Source organism: Lissotriton helveticus, chromosome 7 (assembly GCF_964261635.1).
Source record: "Lissotriton helveticus chromosome 7, aLisHel1.1, whole genome shotgun sequence".
NCBI lineage: Eukaryota > Metazoa > Chordata > Amphibia > Caudata > Salamandridae > Lissotriton > Lissotriton helveticus.
In genome coordinates, this window is record NC_136068.1 from 247,220,787 (window position 1) to 247,244,844 (window position 24,058).

At 41.8% G+C, this 24,058-nt stretch overlaps 1 protein-coding gene across 2 annotated transcripts in view; it reads right to left on the minus strand.

Moving 5' to 3' along the window:
- The window catches only part of DOK5 (docking protein 5), a 590,993-nt gene that overhangs the window by 24,384 nt on the left and 542,551 nt on the right, over positions 1-24,058 (minus strand). For both annotated transcript variants that reach the window (XM_078650481.1, XM_078650482.1), the window contains one exon: positions 7,471-7,591. In XM_078650481.1, the coding sequence (XP_078506607.1) occupies positions 7,471-7,591 (121 nt within the window). The remainder of the gene's footprint in view (positions 1-7,470; positions 7,592-24,058) is intronic.

Here is a 24,058-nt window from a genome sequence, read left to right on the forward strand (position 1 = left end):
CGGTTGTCGGACTGGTGACCTACAAGCCTTGGCAACAGCAAGCACAGCAAAAAGCTTCTGGAACTTCACTGGGTCCAGAGGAGTGAGGTAGCAGCCTGAGACTTCTCGGCAGGTGGGACTACAACTCCCACAGTGCACTTGACCACCTGGGGTTTGGATGGCCCAATTTTTGGGACGATGTGAGTGTTTTTACCTGCAGTTTGGATGGGACTATTGCCACTAATCCAGGGGAGACTGAGCATGCTTCTAGCTTCCACAGGGGTCCTTCTCTTGAGAAGTGCCAAGTTTTAGCCATGGACAAGGGTTCTTTACTCAGTTCCAAGTCTGTTGCCACAGCGACAAAGTATCCCTCTTTTGTGCGTGTGGCAAAGTCATGTTGTCGGTGACTCTGATCTCCCCTGGTCCTTCTTTATGCAAGTTGTTGAGAACTGAGGTTCTGGTGTCATGGGGGTCTCTTAAATCCTTGATTTAGTCGATTTAGGGGTGTGGGAGCTAGTAGCCAATCAGCAGCTGTTCCCTGCAGCTAATCCTCCCCTGAGGTGACCACAATCGGGATGTAGGGCACCTTTTCTACCCAGAATTCTCTATTATGCCTCTCCTAAAGATGACAATAGGATGGCACAGACCAGGCTGCTCACCCTGGAGGTGTGTGTAGCCTCTGGGGGTGTACACCTCCATGCATAGCTCATTTTCTGACTGCTCAGGTGAAATTGTGCCTGAGGCGGGAAAGGGCTGTTTCCTCCACTAGGAGCCAGCCCTGATGCATATCAGAGGTGGTGCAACATTTAAAACTTACTGACTTAATCTGCCACTTCACTAGCCTACTTGGAAGGAGAGAGATGTAAACTTCTTCCTGTCCAAGCCTTTGTTCCTTGCTCGGGCTCCTGTGAGTGAACACAGTTTCTGGCAGGAGATATGAATCGTGTCTTGATGGCAGCAGATGTGAGAATTCATGGACTGGTCAGCCAGAGCACAGTGAAGATGGGATAACCAGGTGTGCAACCTCTAAGGTGCCAACTGGATGCATGCCACGTCACCCAGGACACGTGAATTGTGTCAGGGGTGAGAAAGCATGTTGTTTGATACCAAACATGACATATTTTAGTGGTTTCTTAATGGAGCTGCCAATCTCGAGGCTGCCTGGTTAGCAGCTCATATTATCCTATGGACCACTAACACTTATAGTAGTTTCCAATGCAGAACTCCACTATAGGGACATATACGCTTGCACTTATATGTCCAAACCTTTAAAAATAATGCCAGTTACCACCTGGGCTGAAGAGGCCTTCCTTCGGGGTGCCTGACATATATTAAAGATAGCTCATTGACTGTGCCACACATGATGTGCCACACATGATGAGGGCACCAGAGCGCAAGGGTGTCTGCGAGCAGGGAGGTTTGTTAATGCATAGGAAGATGTCCCTTCCTGTACATTAACAAACCGAAAATGCCAGTTTGCTTTTTCTATGTGTGCTGCTACATGCAGCACACATGGAATAAGCAAAAACGAGGAGAAATAAAGGTTTTCTCCTTGTTTAGCCACATTTAGACCTGATTTTTCTAGGTCTTAAATTTTGCTCTGCCACCTATTATCGCCGCCTTGATAATAGGCGGTAGTGTCAAACTCAATGGGTGTTGCTGTGGTATGCCCACCTCAACATCCACTGCACGCCCCCTTTCACGCTAAGTTTAGCGTTAAAGGAGCCCTATTCTCAAGGGAGTGTTAAGCCATGCAATAACGCTGCCTTGAGAATAGGGCTCTGACCCTATCGCCTCGGAAACGTCAAAAAAAGTGACATTCCTGTGGCGATCGGGGCTTGAGAATATGCCCCAAAGTTTCAAAAAGTCTTCTCAAACATTGTTACAAATCTTCTGTATCTTTGTCTTAAAGACATCTACGGTATTTTACAGTGTTGGGTAGAAATGAATAGAACATTCCTGTCTGATTTAATTCAGGAACGCATTTTACAATTAACATTGTGTTTTTAATTAGTTTTGCAGGAGTGCTCTAAATCTCTCTTTTCTGAATAATGTTTCTCAAATTCAGTTTAGTATCTGCCAATTCTGGGCAATGTATTTGAATATATATTGCACATTTCCTCATTTGTTCATGGGTTATATTTCTGTCACATATCTGTATTCTAAATTTAGGCTATTTGAGTGACCATTTCAAAAGATTAACAAGACACTGTTCAACGGATGTTGGGACCAGGTCAGCATCAATCAAGCCAACACAAACCCACACCAGGCTTGCATTACATCAGCTGGTTTGTATCACTAGTTAATGCCAAACCTTTTTATAAGAACACAATCTAAAAACAGTCAAAAGATTATTGAGTGTCTAATTGCAAGTTTCCTGTGATAAAATCTGTTAGAACACAAGGCTCTTTTCAGATGTCCCCCCCACATTTTGCCACAACTGGATGCTGGTTTTGGACTCCGGCAGTGCACTGAAGTCTGCTAACCAGACTCCAGTGTCAGTGCTCTCTCCCTCAAAGTGTCATGTGTAATTAGCATCCCCAATTGACGGAGACCATACATCCTTTTAAGTCCCTGGTAAGTGGTACTGTGGTACCCAGGGCATGGGTTGTAAAGGGGTACTCAGGGCCTGCAGTATTGGTTGCGCAAACATGAGTGACCCAGGAAAACAATTGACAGCAGGCCTGTCATTGCAGACTTCAGGAACAGTGTTCACTGCTCCATTTCTACGTTGTCCTCATCATGTGTGACAGGGTCACAGCACTGTTCTTAAGTATATGTTAATCACCACTAGAGAAGGTCTCTTGTGCCCTGGATGCAGGGTGCAGTATATTAAGAGTGTAGTACTCTATAATGGATAGGCGGTCCTTAAAATAACATGGAACTAGCACACAGGCATTCCCAGGTTGCTAGCTCTATTCTGGCACCACCTAAATTTGTTGACTTTGGTGTCAAACAACATGCTTTCTATCCCCTGACATGAATCAGGTGCCAAGGGAAGGCTGGCATGCACAGTGGTGGCTACCTAGCGGTTGTCTCTCTGGCTACCCTAGCTGGCATGTATTCTCGCTGGAAAGCCCAAGTGTTCCCACTCCAGATGCCATCAAGACAGGTTTCTGACCTCCTGCCAGGTGGTGTGAGTACTCTCAGGAGTCCAAACAAAGAACTGGGCAAGAAGGAGGTCACGCCTCTCCTCCCAAGTGGGCTAGTGAATTGACACATCAGAGTGGTGAGCTTTAAAGGCTGCACTGCCATATCCATCAGGGCTGCGCTTCTGAGGAGGACACAACCCTCCTCTTGCCCAGGCACTCTTGGACTCTGGAAAGGCAGGAAATTTGGTATGCAAGATGTGCACACTTCTAGGAAGGCTGGCTACTCCTCCAGAGTGAGCAACTTGATCTGTACACATAAAGTTATTTTCTGCCATCTCTAGCAGGGCTAAAATAGTGGGCTCTGGGTAGAAAAGGTGACCTACATCAATGGATGTGGTCACTTGAGGGGCAAACTTGTGGCAGGGACAAGCTGCCCATTGACTCCCACAGCCCTAAGTACCCTAATTCTATACTTTTGGAGACCCCCTGACACAGGAACAACAGATTTGAACCATTTACTTCAAAGAAGGACCAAGAAGAGACCTGTGTCACTGACAACAGAACTTTGTCCACCAGCACAAATGAAAGGAGGGATATTGTGCCCCTGAGACAACAGACTTGGAACTCAGTGAATGACCCTCGTTCTTGGCTAAAACCCAACACTAACAAAGTGAGGGACCATTGTGGAAGCCAGAACCACCCTCAGACTCCCCTGTATTGGTGAGACCTGTTTCCTGCGAACTATAGGTAAAACTATGCTTTGGAGTCAAAGAAGCACTGGCCAGTAAGCCCTCCGAGAGATCGTTCAAAAGTAAATGGTGTGGTGCATTGTGGGAAGTGTGGTTTGGCCTTCACTAAACTTTCAAGCCACTGCTGCACTACCCTGAATCCCTAGACGTCAAAGTTCATTTTAGTTACTTTTACCGCTACCAAGGGTTGTTGGTCACCAGCCCTGCAACCGACCCCTTTACTGGACACTGCATTAAGATCGCACTAAACAACACCTGCAACCAATGCCAGCGATAAGCCTGCTCTTGTGTATGTGCATCCCTTTTCTGGTGGCATCGTCTCTATGGAACAAGCAGCTTGGGCGCGACTTCCGTTTAAAGTTTACTGATAGTCAGGGCAACCACTTCACCCAGACTCCACGGGCCAGGTAAAATTGAACTGACTGTTAGGCCCTGGTCCTGGGACCCCAAACACCTCTCCTCTGAGAGGGTACAACATAACTCGACCCCTAAAAGACAGATTATCACTAGAGGATTCTCCAGTTGATCCCAATGTTAAATATCTGCACTATTCTAAGACGCTTGTAAAGTACGTGGCTCCCCAAAGCCTTCACAGTGCTAGACAAGCCATCATAGCTAGCCAGCACTATTTAACATATTTGAGAACTGAGGTTCTGGTGTCATGGGGGTCTCTTAAATCCTTGATTTAGTCGACTTAGGGGTGTGGGAGCTAGTAGCCAATCAGCAGCTGTTCCCTGCAGCTAATCCTCCCCTGAGGTGACCACAATCGGGATGTAGGGCACCTTTTCTACCCAGAATTCTCTATTATGCCTCTCCTAAAGATGACAATAGGATGGCACAGACCAGGCTGCTCACCCTGGAGGTGTGTGTAGCCTCTGGGGGTGTACACCTCCATGCATAGCTCATTTTCTGACTGCTCAGGTGAAATTGTGCCTGAGGCGGGAAAGGGCTGTTTCCTCCACTAGGAGCCAGCCCTGATGCATATCAGAGGTGGTGCAACATTTAAAACTTACTGACTTAATCTGCCACTTCACTAGCCTACTTGGAAGGAGAGAGATGTGAACTTCTTCCTGTCCAAGCCTTTGTTCCTTGCTCCTGTGAGTGAACACAGTTTCTGGCAGGAGATATGAATCGTGTCTTGATGGCAGCAGATGTGAGAATTCATGGACTGGTCAGCCAGAGCACAGTGAAGATGGAACAACCAGGTGTGCAACCTCTAAGGTGCCAACTGGATGCATGCCACGTCACCCAGGACACGTGAATTGTGTCAGGGGTGAGAAAGCATGTTGTTTGATACCAAACATGACATATTTTAGTGGTTTCTTAATGGAGCTGCCAATCTCGAGGCTGCCTAGTTAGCAGCTCATATTATCCTATGGACCACTAACACTTATAGTAGTTTCCAATGGAGAACTCCACTATAGGGACATATACGCTTGCACTTATATGTCCAAACCTTTAAAAATAATGCCAGTTACCACCTGGGCTGAAGAGGCCTTCCTTCGGGGTGCCTGACATATATTAAAGATAGCTCATTGACTGTGCCACACATGATGTGCCACACATGATGAGGGCACCAGAGCGCAAGGGTGTCTGCGAGCAGGGAGGTTTGTTAATGCATAGGAAGATGTCCCTTCCTGTACATTAACAAACCGAAAATGCCAGTTTGCTTTTTCTATGTGTGCTGCTACATGCAGCACACATGGAATAAGCAAAAACGAGGAGAAATAAAGATTTTCTCCTTGTTTAGCCACATTTAGACCTGATTTTTCTAGGTCTTAAATTTTGCACTGCCACCTATTATCGCCGCCTTGATAATAGGCGGTAGTGTCAAACTCAATGGGTGTTGCTGTGGTATGCCCACCTCAACATCCACTGCACGCCCCCTTTCACGCTAAGTTTAGCGTTAAAGGAGCCCTATTCTCAAGGGAGCGTTAAGCCATGCAATAACGCTGCCTTGAGAATAGGGCTCTGGCCCTATCGCCACGGAAAAGTCCAAAAAAGTGTTCTTCCAGTAAGGCCAGACTGCTCTTTGCCACACTACTGGGACTGAGCTAAGGATTATTGTTGTGAATCCAAGGGTCATTATGACAATATTGCCAGGTAAGGGTACTCACCCATACCACATAATATTCCACTTTCTTACAAAATTCAACTCCTATATTGCCTGTTTTTGCATTTTGTCAAGTAACGAGGACTTTGGTGCAACGCGCCCCACAATTTGCTTGTTTCGCTAAGTAGTATAATTTTTTGCCATGTTATCTTCCAGCATGTAAAATGAGATTTATTAAAGTTTTATGCTGTGTTTACGTCACAAAAGCGATGAAAATTGGCACCAAATCTTTTTTTCTGATTTGCTTTCCAGCACTAAACTTGTTAAGCACTGGAAATAACCTGAAAGTACCGCTATACGCTGCTTTACATTACTAAGCACCAATGGGGATCCTAATGAGTGGAGCATTGGCGTCCCCATGCAACCACCCAAGATTTCTGATGCTAAACCCAATTTACTAAATAAAGTAGACCGGGTTAAGCATCAGAAAATTACCCCTTTTGAAGTAGGCATAAGGAAGGAAAAATGCATTCATTTCTCCTTCCTTTTCCGACTTGGTACTTATATGTATGCTGCACTGTACTGAACACATACAAAAAAGGAACATGGTTTAAGTCAGTCTATGCATAGTATTTTGTGCTAGAAGGGTACCCTTGTAGTGCATCCTATCCTAGACTCACAAAAATCCCTCACACTATGCTGCAAAGGTGTCTTCGTGGCCCATGGCAGCAGATTTCAGTGCTGGCGCTAGGGAAAGGGGAGCAGAGTGCCATACTTCAGTAAATTTGCCACTCTCCTTTTCACGCAGTGCAGTGCAGCATTTGAGGCTGCTGCACTGCGCTACATGAAAAAGTGGTTAATCTGTCCCTTGGTATTTATTGGGCTTCAATACACTTCACCCCACTTATAATTTGGACCACTTGCAATTAGGCTGCAACACTGCGTATTGGAGAATCCCTAAGCAATAAACCATTTTGGAAGACTTACCTATTTGTAGGGCTGTTAGCAGGCATTGTTCTCAATGCCTGCTAGTTATGACATTTCCTTGGGAAGTTTTACAGCTTGGTGGGGAATCATATGCTGCCTCAAGTTCTATTTATGTCACTGCTGTATTTGAAGTGCCAATTAATTAGTTGGTTGAATGAGATTCAAGTCTAGGTTCCTCCCCTTTGGGTTGATCCATTGCCGCTGCTACCATAGTAAGTTCCTTCCTCCTAAGGCCTTGGACGTCAGTGTGCATTTTCATGCTCATTAGTCTCTCTGATGAATATTATGGAGTCATTAGTACTACAATGAAATGCCAAATATTTGTCTCCTATAGTTTTCTCAACTAATGACTCCAATGCCTCAATGGCGGCCTTTCTCCCATTTCAATCATTAATTGTCATAACAGAGACAGTTACACATCCCAGTATAATAATTTTTGCACACAAGTTCTGATTGATTTGATGTATTTTAGGGGATGATCAATTAGCTTCATTTAAGATTTATGCAATGTGAGCTTGACTACCTGCCAATTTCCCTTTTAAGGAAATTGGAACAGTTTTTCAGTATGGATTTGGCCTAGCTTTCTTAATTGAATGCACTTTCCCCTTACCTTGTAGGCTGTAGAGCTGGCCAACGCTGTGCTGCCTTGTGATGTGATGCCAGTAGGCACTTCGCGGAAGGGGCACCATTGTGTTAAGAGAGACTGCCCGTTCGGTCAGTTTCATCTGTAGCTGAAAGAAGCAGAAATAACCTGCCATTAGCACAAAAGTTATGGGTTTTCAAACTGTAAGAAAGTGTTATACATTTGTGGCTCATTTTATGGCATTCAGAAAGAAGCTATTCTTCTCGAATATAGAACAGCAAACCAGAGTCCAGTCTCAAGGCGGTGCTACAGCTACTGTGACACTGACATTTTGTGACTTGAAGATAGGGGCACTTGTTAGAGCTATGTTTTTTATTTATTTTCAAGGAACCATAAACCTTATTTTCTTGTTGATGTAAATTTAACTTTGTCTCTTACATATATTGTCTGCAACCATGGGCTATTGTTAGTGATTTCTTTTTAGCCCTGGGCCCGGCATATTTAGGGGCCTCTTGTTCTGAAAACTTTGAATTATATTGCCTACTTTCCACTATTTCAAGCCTGTATGATGCCAAACAATATTGAATTGCGCATATATTGAGGGCCCGAAAAATCCTAAACACTGGGTTGAAAGAAACAGAGTCTGAGATAGACAGAGAAAGGGAAAAGGTGCAGAAAAGATCCTCAACAAAGATAAAGTGAAAGAAAGATTATATTGTTTTACCGGCGGGCTTTGGGGAAGGTGGGGCGCCTGGGCCATTGCCCACTTTACACATGCCTTAAGACGTCTCTGCCTATGGTGTGGATCAATGCAGACTGTAAACACAAAAGAAAACTATCAGCTAGATTCATCAAAGTAAATTCGGCTCGCAAAGGGACAGATTCTCAGAATCTGGCCCTTTGCGAGCGCAATTTTTGCATTTGGGATTCATAACCCCAAATGCAAAAATCGCAAATTGCGAAATCGCTATATTGCGAGGAATTGCATTTAAGGAATCTCTATTTGAGATTCCTTAAATGCAATTCAGGAACCAATTTAGAGTTGCGAATTCGCAATTTTTGGCCGCTATTTACCGTGAAGTCTGACTTCGTGGTAAATAGCGAAAACTTAGTAAAATGCACTTTAGTGCATTTTTCTAAGTTGTATGTTACACACACACATGTCCTTTAGACATGTGTGTGCACAACATCAGTCTACATTTTCATTTCAGGGGTGCTACAGGGTGTCCTTTGGACACCCCTGGCACCCTTGAAATCGCATCCTTATTTGCGATTAGCAAATTGCTAATTGCAAATAAGGAATGACTCGTCATTCATTCCTATGGGCCTTTAGGCCCATAGGAATGAATGGGGAGTTATTCCTTATTTGGGACTAGCAATTTGCTAATCACAAATAAGGAAGCTGTAGAAATCGCAATTATTTTTGCGATTTCTACATGAATGCCGTTTTGCGAGTCTTTAATAGCGATTCCTTAATAATCGCTATTAAGGACTCGCAAAACATTACAATGAGGAATCTGGGGGTAAATGTCTTTTTATTCTTCAGTGGAACTTGGAATATGTATGTTATGTTGTTAGGTTATGTTACGCAGATTTGTAAAGTGCACTATCACCTGGGAGGGTATGCTGGTACAGTGCAGGTATGAGTCTATGCACACCCAGGGCCTAGTGGTGCTACTCGAAAAGTGAAGTCTTCAGCTTCTTGCAGAATTCCACAATTGAGGAGGAGGATTTTATTTGTAGAGGCAGCAGCAGAAATAGAAGCAAACTAGTGTAGTCATTCCAAGAAAACAAAATGCAAAGGCAGCCACAGTCACTTGGATTCATTCTCATGCTGGAAGTTTGCGTTCCTTACTTCGGGCTAAAATGTTCATGCTGTGATTGAGATACGCTATTATGTGTACAAAGGTAGCTTTGACCCAGCAGACATGGATCACCCTGTGCCAATCCTGGGACTTCTGCTTTGTTCGTTCACTCTGGTATAGGCATTGGTACTTTATAAAGTAAAAAGGAGAGGGATGTCTTTCTTTCTAATTTGAGTGGGGTTCAAAACCTAAATGCTTGGCAGACTGCGAGCTGCTTCAAAGCTTCAGGGTAACAGAAAACCAGGAAAGCCTTTAAGGGTGCACACCTTAAACTACGAGAACCATCTTGATCGTGGATTATACATAGGTGTTCCCACGTCTTTCCGGCTATGTGAACCATATGTTTAACCTAAATGTTCACGACCTTGATGTGAGCTTTAGTGAAACAAGACAATCGTGTAAAGTACTGTAAAGTGCAATTTTATTTAGTTTCTTTGGCACATCGAAGTTACATCTAGGTGCAATCACCCAGACGTTGTCACTGGATGGTTCATCCTGTCAGTGGGCCTGTTGGCACTGACCCCAAATACATGTAATCTTTGTTCCTTGTGAGACCTTATAATTCACCTGGGAAATTGTTGAATATATTCTATTTATTTTATTAGGGTTTACAGACATAGAAAGCTGTAAAGCTTGTTTTTACTTTTTAACATTATCCCTTATTTGTTCTCAACCAGTTTGAACTGGAGACCTTAGTAACCACAATGGGTCCAAACACACTATGCTAGGATGATAAACATATCACAGTACTTGGGAGTCATTGGGGGTTTAATCATATCAACCTTATAAATCACTTAAACCTCCATCAGGGTATTGGGCATTAAACCTCAACAAAACACAAATCAGTGGAGCAATGGGACCTTCCATGCATGATTACCTGCTATCTATACCTCCTATGGTGCGCAGAAAGACAAACCCTCTTTCAGAGCTTCCAGGGCAATCCAAATGCTTTCACCTTTGAGTGAGAAAGCCTTGCTTCTTAACACAGAACAGTGCTGGTAAAAGTGCCATCCAGGGGCCGTATTACAGAAGGTGCCCCGGGAGACAACAGTTGTTTGCACCCGATGTGCGCGTCCCCGGGGCACTTTAGTATTATAGAAGGAGGCGCAGACGCTTGTACGTCTCCTTCTATAATACCAATAGCGCTTGTGCACTTAAAGCGCCAGCACTAACTTCAGAGGGTGTTCCCTCATTTGCATAGGGGCATGTCCTATGGATGCAAATTCTATGATAAACTTTTTTCAGTTTGTTACTTATATTAGATTTTTATTGAGTTTAAAAAACATATAAATAAATGATTTCACAAGCTTGAAAGAAAACCAACATGATTGGAAATCTAACATTCTCACTCAAGTGCCCTAAGTCACAGTTCAAAGGCAATGAAAACAACAAGAATCATTTGAGAGGATATAAAATACAAAGATATTATGGTGTAAAACAATGCAAAGTAAAAGAGAGCTCTCATTCACGTTACCAACACATACACTGAAATCTAACATTCTATGTAAAATGTGTTTCTTGTTGTCACATGCAGGAAACCTTGGTAAGTATGTCAGTTTCACTGGAATTTTCCAATGGTCCATTAACTCACAATAAACATGCAATACAAATTGTTTCAACCTCACTGATTCCTTTTGCATTAAGACTCCCTGTTGAGTACTGTAACAAGGTAGCAAATCTAATCTCTTTAGCATGCTCCATTCTAAGGGAAGGTTAGATCGCCCACTCATCATTCAAAAAGATTGTCCTTATGGCTACTTTCAATGCTGTCTCAAGATAACATTGATAAAAGAGGTATTCCTGTGGATTGTACACAACTATTACAAAGCCTCAGGAGCTGTAAGAATGTGTCAAACACCATGATCCAGTGACTGTGGAAAATACACAATTATTTTCTTAACATAATGGACCCACAGTATGGGAGAGTGTTCAAAACATTACATACATTACAAGTCCTAATATGGGTGTCCTAGTAACAGCTGAGTGGTGGTCATTTGTGAAAGGAGATCTACTGTATGACAAAGTGCATTCTATCAGGACTTCTCAGATGAAGTCTAAAGTAAGGGGTTGGCAAAGGTAGAGATCATTTACCAACTTAGGTAAAAGGTGAAATAGATGCTATGTGGTATCCATGTGATTAGAAGGCCATTATTGTTCTTGTTAAACCTTTGTAGACATTAAGGGCCTGATTACAAGTTTCTTCATTCCTGGAGTGGGCGTCATGCCACTGCCCCACTCCAGGACTGCTGAAACTCACCACCACCCGTCTCCTATATATGCAACTACATTTGTGGTCTGGTGGGAGAGTGTCATAGTGGTCCCACAGCGATGCTGTTTAAAGGCTCAATGTGAGCCTTAAACAGCACCGCTGGGGACCGTCAGTTCACATTGCTGCACGGGAAGGAATGCCCCATGTCATGCATTCCTTCCTGTGCAGAAACTGGGGTGCAGATCTACAGGGAGGTACAACATGTGTCCACCTGCATGCACCCCCATGCACAGGGGCAATAGGAGTCCCTACTTTACTCACCACCAGCACTTACATGGAGAAAGAACCTCCATGATGCCGCTTGCGGTAAGGAAAGTTGTAATATGCTTGGCAATGTCTCAGAGCACCACCAAGCATTTTGCAGTCCTCCGACCGCTGAGGGACCACCAGAGCTTGCGGCTCCCTGGAGGTTGCGGCAGCGTAATGGTGGTTCGGCTGGAAAAGTCCTAATAGGGTAGTAGGGCCACCGGTGAAGACATGGCTGGACCGCCACCGATGCGCCCCCACGAGTCTGGAAGTCCGGGGACAGCCAGACTCATAATCAGGGCCTAAATATGCTCTTCAGTAGATATCTTAGACTGAAAATGTCAGGAAAGTTCTTTGCATGCACAAATCTAAAGCAATTCAACATTATTTAAATGCATTGAGGGTTAAAAATAAACAAAGTGTCAACTGTGTATGGAACAAGGGTGGGTTTGAAGTATGTAAGACTTTTTGGCCGATTCCTCCACCACAGAATGCCATTATGGATTCTACTAGAAGTCAGTTGTGAAAGTTGATTGTGAACACTTTCTTGTACAGGTCCACTATAGAACCAAGTTATGCGCTGAAGAAATTCTAACTTTGTTTTTTGTCTTGGCTCTTTCAGAGATGGATTGCAACTTGCCCAGGCAAATTTGATTCTCTCTTCCATATTCCTGGTCACAGCCCCTTTCTTGCATTGTGACATTAAGTGTTTAGGCTCAATCGTTTTTCTGTTTTGAGATGTCTCAAATAGACGAGTGCTACATTTACAATAGAAATACTAACAAGATAAATACATAAATTATACATGTATAGGCTTTCCTGTTTTCAGTTTCTATTTTTGGTACATTCTGGTGGTGTTTTGTCAGTGTTTTCAAGTGATTTCAATACCTTATAAAACATTGGTTACACATTTTTGAACCATTAAAAAAACCGGAAACAGTGTTTTTCAGGTGTTTATGGAATGTTTTGCTTTTATTATTGTGTGCTTTCTGCACTGATAGCGCATGGTATATAGACAGAGTACGTATAGTGTATGTGAGGTCCAAATAGATTTTTGCAAATTAAACTTATCGTAGTACACCATACAATACTTCATCAGTGAGTCCTTGGTCATGTGCGCTCACTCTATCCTTCCCATGTAAACTTCTGTGAAAAGGCCCTCTCAGCATTGGCACTTGAGACGGGCGATGTCAAATCAGCCAGTACACAATTTGTCAACTCTGGGCACTGACATAGCTTTCTATGCCAATACTGGTGGACTTGAAGATTGTGATTGTCAGGGCAGGTTCCTCAACATTTGTGTTGAATGGGCGCTAAGAACATCAGAATTATTAAAGCGATCAAAAATGAAGCAGCACTTTTGAAACTACGGAGAAAATTCCCCTTTATGAAGGGATCTAGAACTTGTACAGAGTACCACAGTGAGGTTTAATTGACTTCAAATTCCATAGTTGGTGAATGGGCATTTCTATGCATCATTGCAAGTCTTTTCCCATACGTCGTAGAATAAAAGTTCCTGAATTTCTCTCCAATATTGCTTTACTTACCAAGTGGCAAGCACCCTAACATGGAACATTTTGCAGTGCCAGAGTCACTAAAGGTGTGACTCGGCCTACTCTCAAGGAGAAGTTTCACATCTACACCAATTATGCGGAACACTTGGCAGAAAAGGGTGTTTTCAGACTCTAATTTTTTTATTATGTTCACTATAGCAGTTATGTTTTCCTGTAAAAATCTAAGAATACAGTAGAGTGTACTTTTTTCACATCACTATCAATATGCAACCAAAGATCCTCACATTTCATTCCTTTCTCATCATCACTCAGCAAAACTTCTGTAAACGGTTGCCACATGAATAATATAGCATTCATAGCCCCTTGGACTGAGAACCATCAGCTAAGGGCATATTACCAAGCAATAGTGATAATTATCGCTAAAATAAATCGGCTAAAATAATATCGCCGCACTCCGACGATTTTTACAGCTGAGATACCTTGATATTATCAAGGTTTATCTCAAAAGCGGTAAAAATCGGCCGAAATGCATGAATATTGCTGTAAAGTCAGCGATATTCATGCATTACCGAGCAAATGCTCTTAGCCATGTTATCCACCTACCATTGGATAACATGGCTAAGAACTGCTCTGGGCAGGCGTTAGCTTTTGGAGATAATCACGCTTAAATATCATACATTTTAATATTCCCTCTGAAAAACAAAAGCAAAACACACACCCAAATAATATAACCACAAAAGAAATGCATTCCATAAATAAAAGAAGAAAACTTTCAAATAGAACTATATTTAAATTAAATAAATTATTGCTTTAATAAATCATTTGGCTAGTTATTTACACATTTATTAAAATGTCAAATATATTTATATTAAAAAGTGCACCATTTTTATGTAAGCTTTGTGACTCAAACCTCCAAAGAACATGCACACCTAAAGGAAATGCAGTTAAACACTTATGACAATTAGATACATGCACAACAAATGAAAAAATATTTAATTTTAAAATGTACATATGTTTTAAATTCTTTATTAATGATGAATATTTCTTTAACATAAAACTATCCACACAAACTCCCAAAACAACCCACAGCCTAATAACAATAATGATACTATTAATAATCCTTGTTAAATTACTAAACATGCAAACAAATTAGTAATAATGACAAATTTGCTAAATAACAGATTAAACCATTATGAATAATATGAAATAAAACGCAATCCCAGATACACCACTCAAAACATAATAAAACAATTTTAATGATAGTGACGAATATGAATTTGTATCATTATTATCAATTGAAATAAATAAAATGTACTTATTTTAAAACACTATCCACAACACCCAATAAACCCTAGCCTGAGAAAATAATTAAGAAAATACATGTATTCTACTTATACATAAATAAATAACAATTTAACAAGATAAACAAATTTCAATTAATATTAATTTTAGGGCACTTAAAAAACACACTTCCCACTCAATCCTACAATAAACCCAGCAACCTGATAACAATTCAATGCAATAAAATAACCCAATATAAAATGATTTTACAGTAAATTACATTTTAAATGTTGATATTATTGTGACAAACTAAAATAACCATACATTTCAAGACTTGTGTTCCTGATGCACTTGGATTTGAAGCAGTAGACAGCGGTGAACAGTCACAAGTGCGGTTTCCTCAACTTATTGTTTCAGATTCGATCCTGTATCCAGAAGAGTGGACTAATACATATGCAATACAGTTTGGGGACCAGAAGGAATATAATTGTTTGGATTGTGACACTTTATGTGTCTCAAGTGCCAGACAAGTATGGTAGTGCATTAGACAGATACCTAAGTCCTGATGAGGCGTGACTATTAGTTCTAGGTCTAAATGTTAACACTCCCTCCCTTGGTTGATTTGTAACTGAATGAACTTGGGAATATATGCATACAGTTGGGTACAGTCTTCTGAAGATATTTGTTCAATTATCCCTCAGATTTGGGATCTGTACAGTCTTCATTTGATTTCAGTATGCATATGTTCATTTTTTAAGAGCAGTGTTTTATTTGCACTACAATTTCACTATATTTATTGCACCTTATTGTGATCATGTAAAAAACAAATTTCATATGAATCAATTAATATTAATTTTAAGGCACTTAATAAACACACTTTCCACTCAATCTCACAATAAACCCAGCAGCCTGATAACAAATATTACATTACTATATACTTTTAAAGTAATTTAAAATAAAGTACAAAACTACGTAAAAAACAATTTAAACATAATTCAATTAAATAAAATAACCCAATATAAAATGATTTTACAGTAAATTACATTTTAAATGTTGATATTATTGTGACAAACTAAAATAACCATACATTTCAAGACTTGTGTTCATGATGCACTTGGATTTGAAGCAGTAGACAGCGGTGAACAGTCACACAAGTGCGGTTTCCTCATCTTACTGTTTCAGATTTAATCCTGTATCCAGTAGAGTGGACGAATACATATGCAGTACAGTTTGGGGACCAGAAGGAATATAAGTGTTTGGATTGTGACACTTTATGTGTCTCAAGTACCAGACAAGTATGGTAGTGCATTAGACAGATCCCTAAGTCCTGATGAGGCGTGACTACTGGTTCTAGGTCTAAATGTTAACACTCCCTCCCTTGGTTGTTTTGTAACTGAATGCACTTGGGAATATATGCATACAGTTGGGTACAGTCTTCTGAAGATATTTGTTCAATTATCCCTCAGATTTGGGATCTGTACAGTCTTCATTTGATTTCAGTATGCATATGTTCATTTTTTATGAGCAGTGTTTTGTTTGCACTACAATTTCACTGTATTTATTGCACCTTATTGTGATCATGTACATTACAAAATCTAAAAGAAAGAGAAAAGACGTATTGTGTGAATCATTCCAATGGATAATTTCCAGTTTTTATGTTACATATTGAGGCAAGAAAATACGAAAAAGTAATTGAGTATATTACATTAGAATAGCAACATAGGTATTGACCTCAATATTATAATGAGGCAATATTCTAAGGTTTTTATTTAAATGTGACTCTGGTGCTACGTAGAGGCTCAGGGGCTTATTTACAAGCTCTGTGCGCCACCGGAAAGTCACTTTTTGTGATCCATGGTGCAGAGGGCTTACCCATATCTACAAGGCCACGTAAAGACACCCTGCGTGGGGTAAGGCAAAGCAGTGCAAGTCACTGCCTTGCCTTAATCTGCATCATAGAGGCGTTCCATGGGTGTTGCAATGGGTGTTTCCACCCAACACCAATAAACTTTGACGCTGTCCCAGTTTTAAAATATCTCATAATTCTGGGGCAATGCCAAAACCTTTGACTCCCTAGAGCAGGCATAACAAGGAGGAAAATGTACATGTTTCCTTGTTTTTTCCTCTTTCCATGTGTGCTGCCTTCTGGGGCCCACATGGAACAAAGAAAATGCCTCCCATGATTCTCTTTGTGCAGGAAGGTGTTCCTTCCAATACAAAAACAATCCTGCCAACAACATAGACACCCTTGCACCATTGTACAAGGGACCCTGTGTCGGTGCTTGGCTGCAAATTGTGCACTGTACCCTAAAACCATAATGCACCCACAATGCGCCTAAGACAACACGAAAGGTGCAGTAATCAAAAGTCAAGCCCACTGGCTTTTTCAAGGTGTCATTATGATCAAATAAAGTCAAAGTATAGAGTGGAGTGGAAAACAGTATAAATCAATATTCAACATCCTTCAGGGTAGTACCAGCATTTATAGACATAGGTTGGCGGTTCCAACACTAATATTACAATGCAACAGTATTTCCTTTTCTCTATGGGAGCTTGTGCTGCGTCCATGAACGGGCCGCAACACAAGCTCCCATAGAGAACTGGGAGTTTCTGTTAATCCCTGCACCTCGCGGCAGGCACCTCATGGTGCCTACCACACGGTGCAGGGATTAACAGGATTCACCATAGTTGCACACTTGCCCCCAACTGGAGGCCATATGTAGAAGGGGGCTTGCTAGGGACCCCAAAGTCACTTTCCGACAGGCTTTCCATGTAAAAAAGCCCGACATGGAAAGCCTGTGGGAAACTGACATCATAATCCCGACGGCGAAAACGCCGTCTTGAAGGGATTACGTGCCGGTACAGACTGGCCAATGGGCTCCTTGAGCCTGTCAAAATCCAGCCAGAATGACCGGTTGAGTTCACTTTGACTGCCGTCATTGTAATACAGCGGTAGGAAGTGAAATGTATGATGCTGGTCGGAAAGTCTGAGTCTTTCCGACCGACTACCTAATAGGCCCCAATGCATGGTGTGATTTACTTTCAATAATGCTCATATCAGTAAATGTAAGGAAATGCCTCTTTTTGCATGTTCACCCCCATATTTATGGACTGATGCTGCTGGTTTATTGACTCTGAGAGTGTACTCAGGCATGCTAACCAGACCCCAGTGGCAGAGTTCTAACCCCTTATAAAGCATATGTCAAATTGACTACCCTCAATTGCCAGAGACTGACTTCCTTATAAGGTGCTAGTATATGCCCAGGGCATGTAAGGCAGAGTGTCCACCGAGGGCCGCAACACTGATTGCACCACCATGTGTGCTACAAAGCACAAAATGGCTCCAAACATGCCACTGCAGACTGCAAGGGCAGTGTTAACACAGTTAGTTCAATTTTGCCATGCAAACCAATAACAACGCCCCCACTTCCCTTAACAAAATATGTAAGAGTCCCCTAAGGCAGGGAGCTGTATAACAGGAACATTTCTAAATTGTTGTTTTGCTGTGGGAGAGTTAGTAGCCCCATTGGCTAACACAGGTTTATCGTCTAACCCCCTCAGCCTGGCTACCTTCTTCATAGGAGTGCCTAGCTGGCTAAGGTATCAAATTACTGTGGGCATCAAATCTGACTTGATGCCCAAGTCAATCAATCAATAAATCAAGAAAGCTTTATTCGGTTGCTTCATAAAAACAATCATAAAAGCACAGAAGAAAAAGAACACATCAATACATGATTTACAATTTAAAAGGTAAAAATATATATCATATCAGAGTAAAATACATCCATACATGGTGTGAATTAATGAAAATGTCATCTTAATATGAACAAGATGCCTAGTACATTGTAAACTTAAAACGTTATTAAATTCACCTATTGTTTATCCAAACTGAAGGTTTAGGTGGACAAATGATTCCAATGTTTCAAGACTTTCTTCAAATAAGTCACTATTTTAAAAGTGTTATGCACATCTTCAAGCAGTTGTAGTGCAAGTAAGGCAGGTCAGCATTGACGGAGCCCGAACATCTTTAACAATGGTGCCAGGTAGAGTCTCTTTAAGAAAGTATAAAATTTGCAAAACAATATTACTTGGATCGTTGATTGGTTGGAATTATTATCACAAGGGCATAAATGGAGGTTTTGAGACCAGTCATTCATTTTGGGCAAAGTAACTAGTCTGTGAAATACCCGCAACTTAAATCTGGTTAGTAAGAATCTATCATAAACTCCAGGTACAAAAGTTAAATAGGGTTGGATTTTAAAAGTAGATAAAATCAGCTGATTGTGGAGTACAGTTGGTTTTAATATCTCTGATGACATTCTAATACAATCCAGCAACAAAAGACCCTTCTTTCTCAATTCTTTCCTTGGTATTTGCCGAATAGAAAAAGGGTTAGTAAAATACTCAAGGTGGCCAAGGTCTTTTAAAAATTTTCGGACATATTTTATCCAAGGAATTTTCAAAACCCCTTCCAGTTTTAAAGCATCTAGTAAAATATCCCTGTATAACTTGCTCTCATCTTTGGTCCATAACCTATGCCAAAGAAGTATAGGTTCGAGCTTTATTAAGTCAGAAATGAAGGGGAGTCCCAGCTCTGTGTGACATATGCAGGATGAAATTCTATTCGGGACTGATAAAATATATCTTAAGAAGGAATTTTCTATGTGTTGGATTGGAAGCAAGTCAGCAAACACCCAGACTCCTGCCCCATATACTGCAGATGAGACACAATTTGCATTGTAGATCCTAATAAGCTCCTCTGGTGGCCTTTTTCCCAGCTTTCTGGCAAAGGTGGTAAGGGCAGATGTTGTTCTTAGGAGTACCAACTTTTTAACTGAAACTGCTTGTACCCAAGTGTCATTGTGGGCAAAAAGAATTCCCAAGTAAGAGAACCTTTTAGTTGCCCCAATCTTCTACCCTGCAACAAACATGTCTTTAAGTCTCTTGATGCAAAGGCCGTAGTGCATGATAAATGTCTTAGAGGAGTTTACTCTCAAGCCAAGATTTTTCATAAAGTAAGAGAAGCTATCTAACACCCTCTGAAGGCCAACCTGTGTGCGGGACATCAACACAGCGTCATTCACATATAGGAGCGCTGGTATTGGGCGTCCTGCCACTTGTGGGAAATCTTTATTATCTTTAAGGAGGGCATCCCTGAGACCGTTGATATAAAGATTGAAAAGAAACGGAGCCAGCACACAACCTTGCCTGACGCTCTTGATCAGGAAAGCGGCAGAGCACTCACCCTTCAGTCCACAGTGCACACGTGCCTTGGCATCACTATAAAAGTGCTTAAGAAAATAAATAATCTAGATCTCAACCCCCATATCGTCTAAAATGGACCAGAGTTTACTGTGAATCACACAGTCAAAGGCAGCTGTGGGATCCACAAACGCTAAAAATAGGTCCCCCTGTTTCGCCATCGTGTTTTTCCCTACCAGGATTGACAGATTTATGCCCTGCTCTAACGTTCCAAGGCCAGCACAAAAACCGTACTGCCGGTCAGATAGAACAGAGTTCTTCTCTGCCCAATCCTGGAGGCGTTCCAAAATTATTCTGCCTATTACTTTTGTTACACCATCGAGTAAGGAAATAGACCTGTAGCATCCCGGATCCTGCCTATCCCCTTTTTTAAAAATGGGCCCAATGGTAGATTCTACCCAGGTAGGAGGAAATGAAGTACTACAGCTGGCAGTGATCACTTGGACTATGATGGGCCCCCACCGAGAAATATTTGATTTAAAGAGATCTACGGGGACCCCATCTGGTCCAGGGGTCTTCCCTCCCTGACACTTGGAGAGTGCCCGAGCCACTTCGTCTAAAATGAACAACAGGTCAGAGTAATGATGGGTTGGGTTCAAATTATAGCCCTCCTGGACATTACTGTCCATCATGTCAGGATTTCCCTCACCATTATATACTCTTGAAAAGTGTTCAATCCATAGATCCTGACTGATAGCTACTTCAATGGTTGGGCCAGCCTTACATAAGAAAAAAGGCATTTTGACAGCCTTCCAGAATGCCAAGCTATCGTTCGCCAATGAGGCCGTGTGTAAAGCCTCCCAAGCCTTCTTCTTCAAAGTATTTTTCCTGGCCTTAATTGCTTGTTTATAATCCCGTCTAGCAGTCCTCAAATAGACCAAGTTTCTTGAGAATTTATGTAGCTCCCTTTTTAGGTGGGAATGAGCTAGAGTGCACCTAGAATCAAACCATCCACTCCTATGTTGATTACTACTTTTGCGTCTGAGAAGGGATTCTTTTTTAGTATTGGATATCACCAGGAATGAGGCTAAGATGTTATTTGGGGCGGCTGTTTCAGACAAACATGTCTCTATGGCAAGTTTACATCTTTTTTTTTTTTGTAAATATATTTTATTGGTATTTGTGAAAGAACAAAAGGAGCATCAGATTTCAAATCATCTCAGGTCGCGTTAGCAACAAATCACATAGCATACATGGATATTCATGCCCCTAAACAAGGAAGAAAAAAAATCCCAGAACCCTCCCCCCCTGCCCCCCACCCCTGTCAGTGCGCCCACAATCAATATTTACATCTATACACCACTGTCTTAGTTATAGCTACCTGATCCACCATACACCAGGGCAAAGAGAAACCATTTACACTCCCAATGGCTATGTTTTCTAACAAATGATCATTTGTGCTTGATTTGACCATTTTAGCTGATGACAACATGATTGACAAGCACAAAGGAAAGTGATCACTAAGGGAGATCTCTGAAACATAAAATGAGTAGAGACTATGCACGTGGTTACTTGACATTAAAACATAATTTATAGTGGAACATAAGCCCCTACCACTAAAGGTCCAGGGTATGAAAATGGGTACTGGGCACAAATCGTTAACAAAGCCCAAGTCGAGGGCCTAAAGTAGAATGCCAAAAATGGGAAGAACATAACCCCTCTTCAATTAAAATCCCACATAGATTGTCCTCAGCATTGGTACATAGCGCACAGCGAAAATCGCCTGCCAATAATACATCTGTAACCAATAGAAATGTGTTTTAGAATTTTAAATAATCTGGGAAGCAATATGATTTGTTATTTACATCTATATGTGTAGAGAAAGAGAGGGAAAGTTTGCCATTACGGGTTTTGCTAAGAGCAGTGCATTATATTGATTGTGTGCATAAGAAAATCTGATGTGAGTTTCTGATACTTCGTAATCTACTAATCAATTTGAAAGGTGATTTATCAATTTGTCAGGTGTACTAAATGGTGCCTTTGTTTTTAAAGATAAAATATAAATCATGAAATTTGAAGTTTGAGATATATTTTGTAATGAAGAAATGTTTATTGAAGTTTTTTGTGATGTATTTAAATGTTGTTTAATATAAATTCTGTATAGTATTATGCGTGTTTTGGAATAGGGATTACTGATTATGGCAGTTTGTTTCAGTGTGTGGATATGTACATTAGTAGTATACCGCATAATTGTAGATGTTGATTTCAAATTGGAAGTGCATATGTTGAGTCAAGGTATTAGTGATGAGACTAGTTTTTATAAGTCTCTAGAGGGGTACAGTTGAAATATGTCACATCATTTTTGTTGTTTGGTTTAAAATTGAAGTTTGTTCTGTGAATGTATGAGGTGTAGATACTGTTGTGGTAGAGAGACATCCATTTATGTTTTTCAGTAATACGGTGAGACTTATAGCAGAGAAATGTGAATGCTTCTTGTGTTGTATTTGGCTAGGTGTAACATTAAAAGTAGTTGTAAAATGGTAAAGTAGCAGCAGAGATTCATGCACTACTTCAATCCCATGAGCACTGTCCTTGCAGAGCAGCCATTGCCATGTTAGTGGTCCCTTCCTGCTCTCCACACCCAGCACTTAGCAGCCATGGCAGGAGCAGCATTTGTTTGTGCTCCCATCTAGACGGAAGCAAAGTTGCATTTCCTGGCAAGGAGAGTGCGTGCAGCGTATGGCTGCATTATCCTGGGAAGGAAACAGCAGTATCCTGGTGGATGGGGTCGCCAGGACACTGCTTTCATCAGGGGCCTGGGGTCCCAGGGGCTGGTGAGCAGCCCAGGGAGTGGTCCCAACACCCCTCCCGTAAGTAAGTATCCGCCACAGGGGGTGGTCCTTAAGTTCCCAATGAAGCTACCCTCCCTTAATTAAAATGATTGGCACAGGGACATGGGGTTGCAACCCCCCAATAAAATGTTAAATGCAATAACACCCTGGGCCCTGGCCCACCTCCGGGGTTTGCATAATCAAGAAGCACAGGAGGCCAAGTCACTGAGAAAAAAATGATTTGCCCCAAAATGGGGGTTCCCCACCAGGCCTAGAGGGCAGGGTATTCCTTTCCAGCCATGCTATATGGTTTTTTCACCAGGACACGGACTTAGTCCCCGAGTCTGAGAATGGCTGCTGTCATGTCTTTTTGAGATGGTAGTAGCCAATCAGTTCTTATACAGAGATCTGTCTGCTCCATGAAGCATCTGTGGCTTGAAATATCCATACATTTTGACACTTAATTTGTCTAAAACTGCTGAAAGGATTTACACCAAACCACAACAAATTACGCTTTCTGGATTAAGAGCTAGCATTCTACCAAATTTGGCATAATACTTCCTATGAAAAAATGAATGTGGAATATGCGTTTTGGGACCCCCTTTTCCTAGACCCCCGATTTATGGATCACCCAAAAACCTTCAATGATGGCGGATGGGACGTTTTTGAAAAGTTTCATGAAGATTTGTCAAAAAGCACCAAAGTTATAAGCAAACCAAAAATGCTGGTCCTGTGGTAGAACAAAACTTAAGTTTAACTGAGACAAAATCCTAACTTTACAATTTTCGGTATTTGCAAAGGGCATTTAGGAGTAGAAAAGTTAGGATTCCTAACTTTACTACTCCTAAACGCCCTTTGTGAATACCGAAGGTCATAAAGTTAGGATTTTGTCTCAGATTATTTTTGTGAATCTGGCTCACTGTCTCGGAATCCACTTTGACAGATAGAAGGGATGCTTGTGTCTTTTTCACATTCTTGGACGTTTTTTAGAATTATGTTGGTGAAGATCTTGGCTTCCCTTTCTATTAAACTGATAGGCTATATGATTTTGGGTCCCACATCTAGCCTTTCTAGTAAATTGTGACTATCATGCTGTCAGCTTTGACCCTGCTTGCAGGCAGGTCGCCCCCGTGCCGCTGCTCATCACCTGCTTGCTGCCTCCGTGTTCCTGAGCTTGTTTCTCGCCTCCCCCTGCCCGTGCGCCAGTTTCCCCTCGCCTCCCCACCGCTCCCATTCAGGCCCTTCCCGACACTGCTTCCCTGCAGCCCCGCCCCCTACACACCCATTGGCCTCCCCGCTCCTGCCTCCCAGCTGCTCCTCTCTCCCAAGCCACCTCATATGCAGACCGAGAAGCAGATGCGCGAGCGGGCGTGCCGCTGGCGTGCCTAAGGCAAGCCTGTCTGCGCC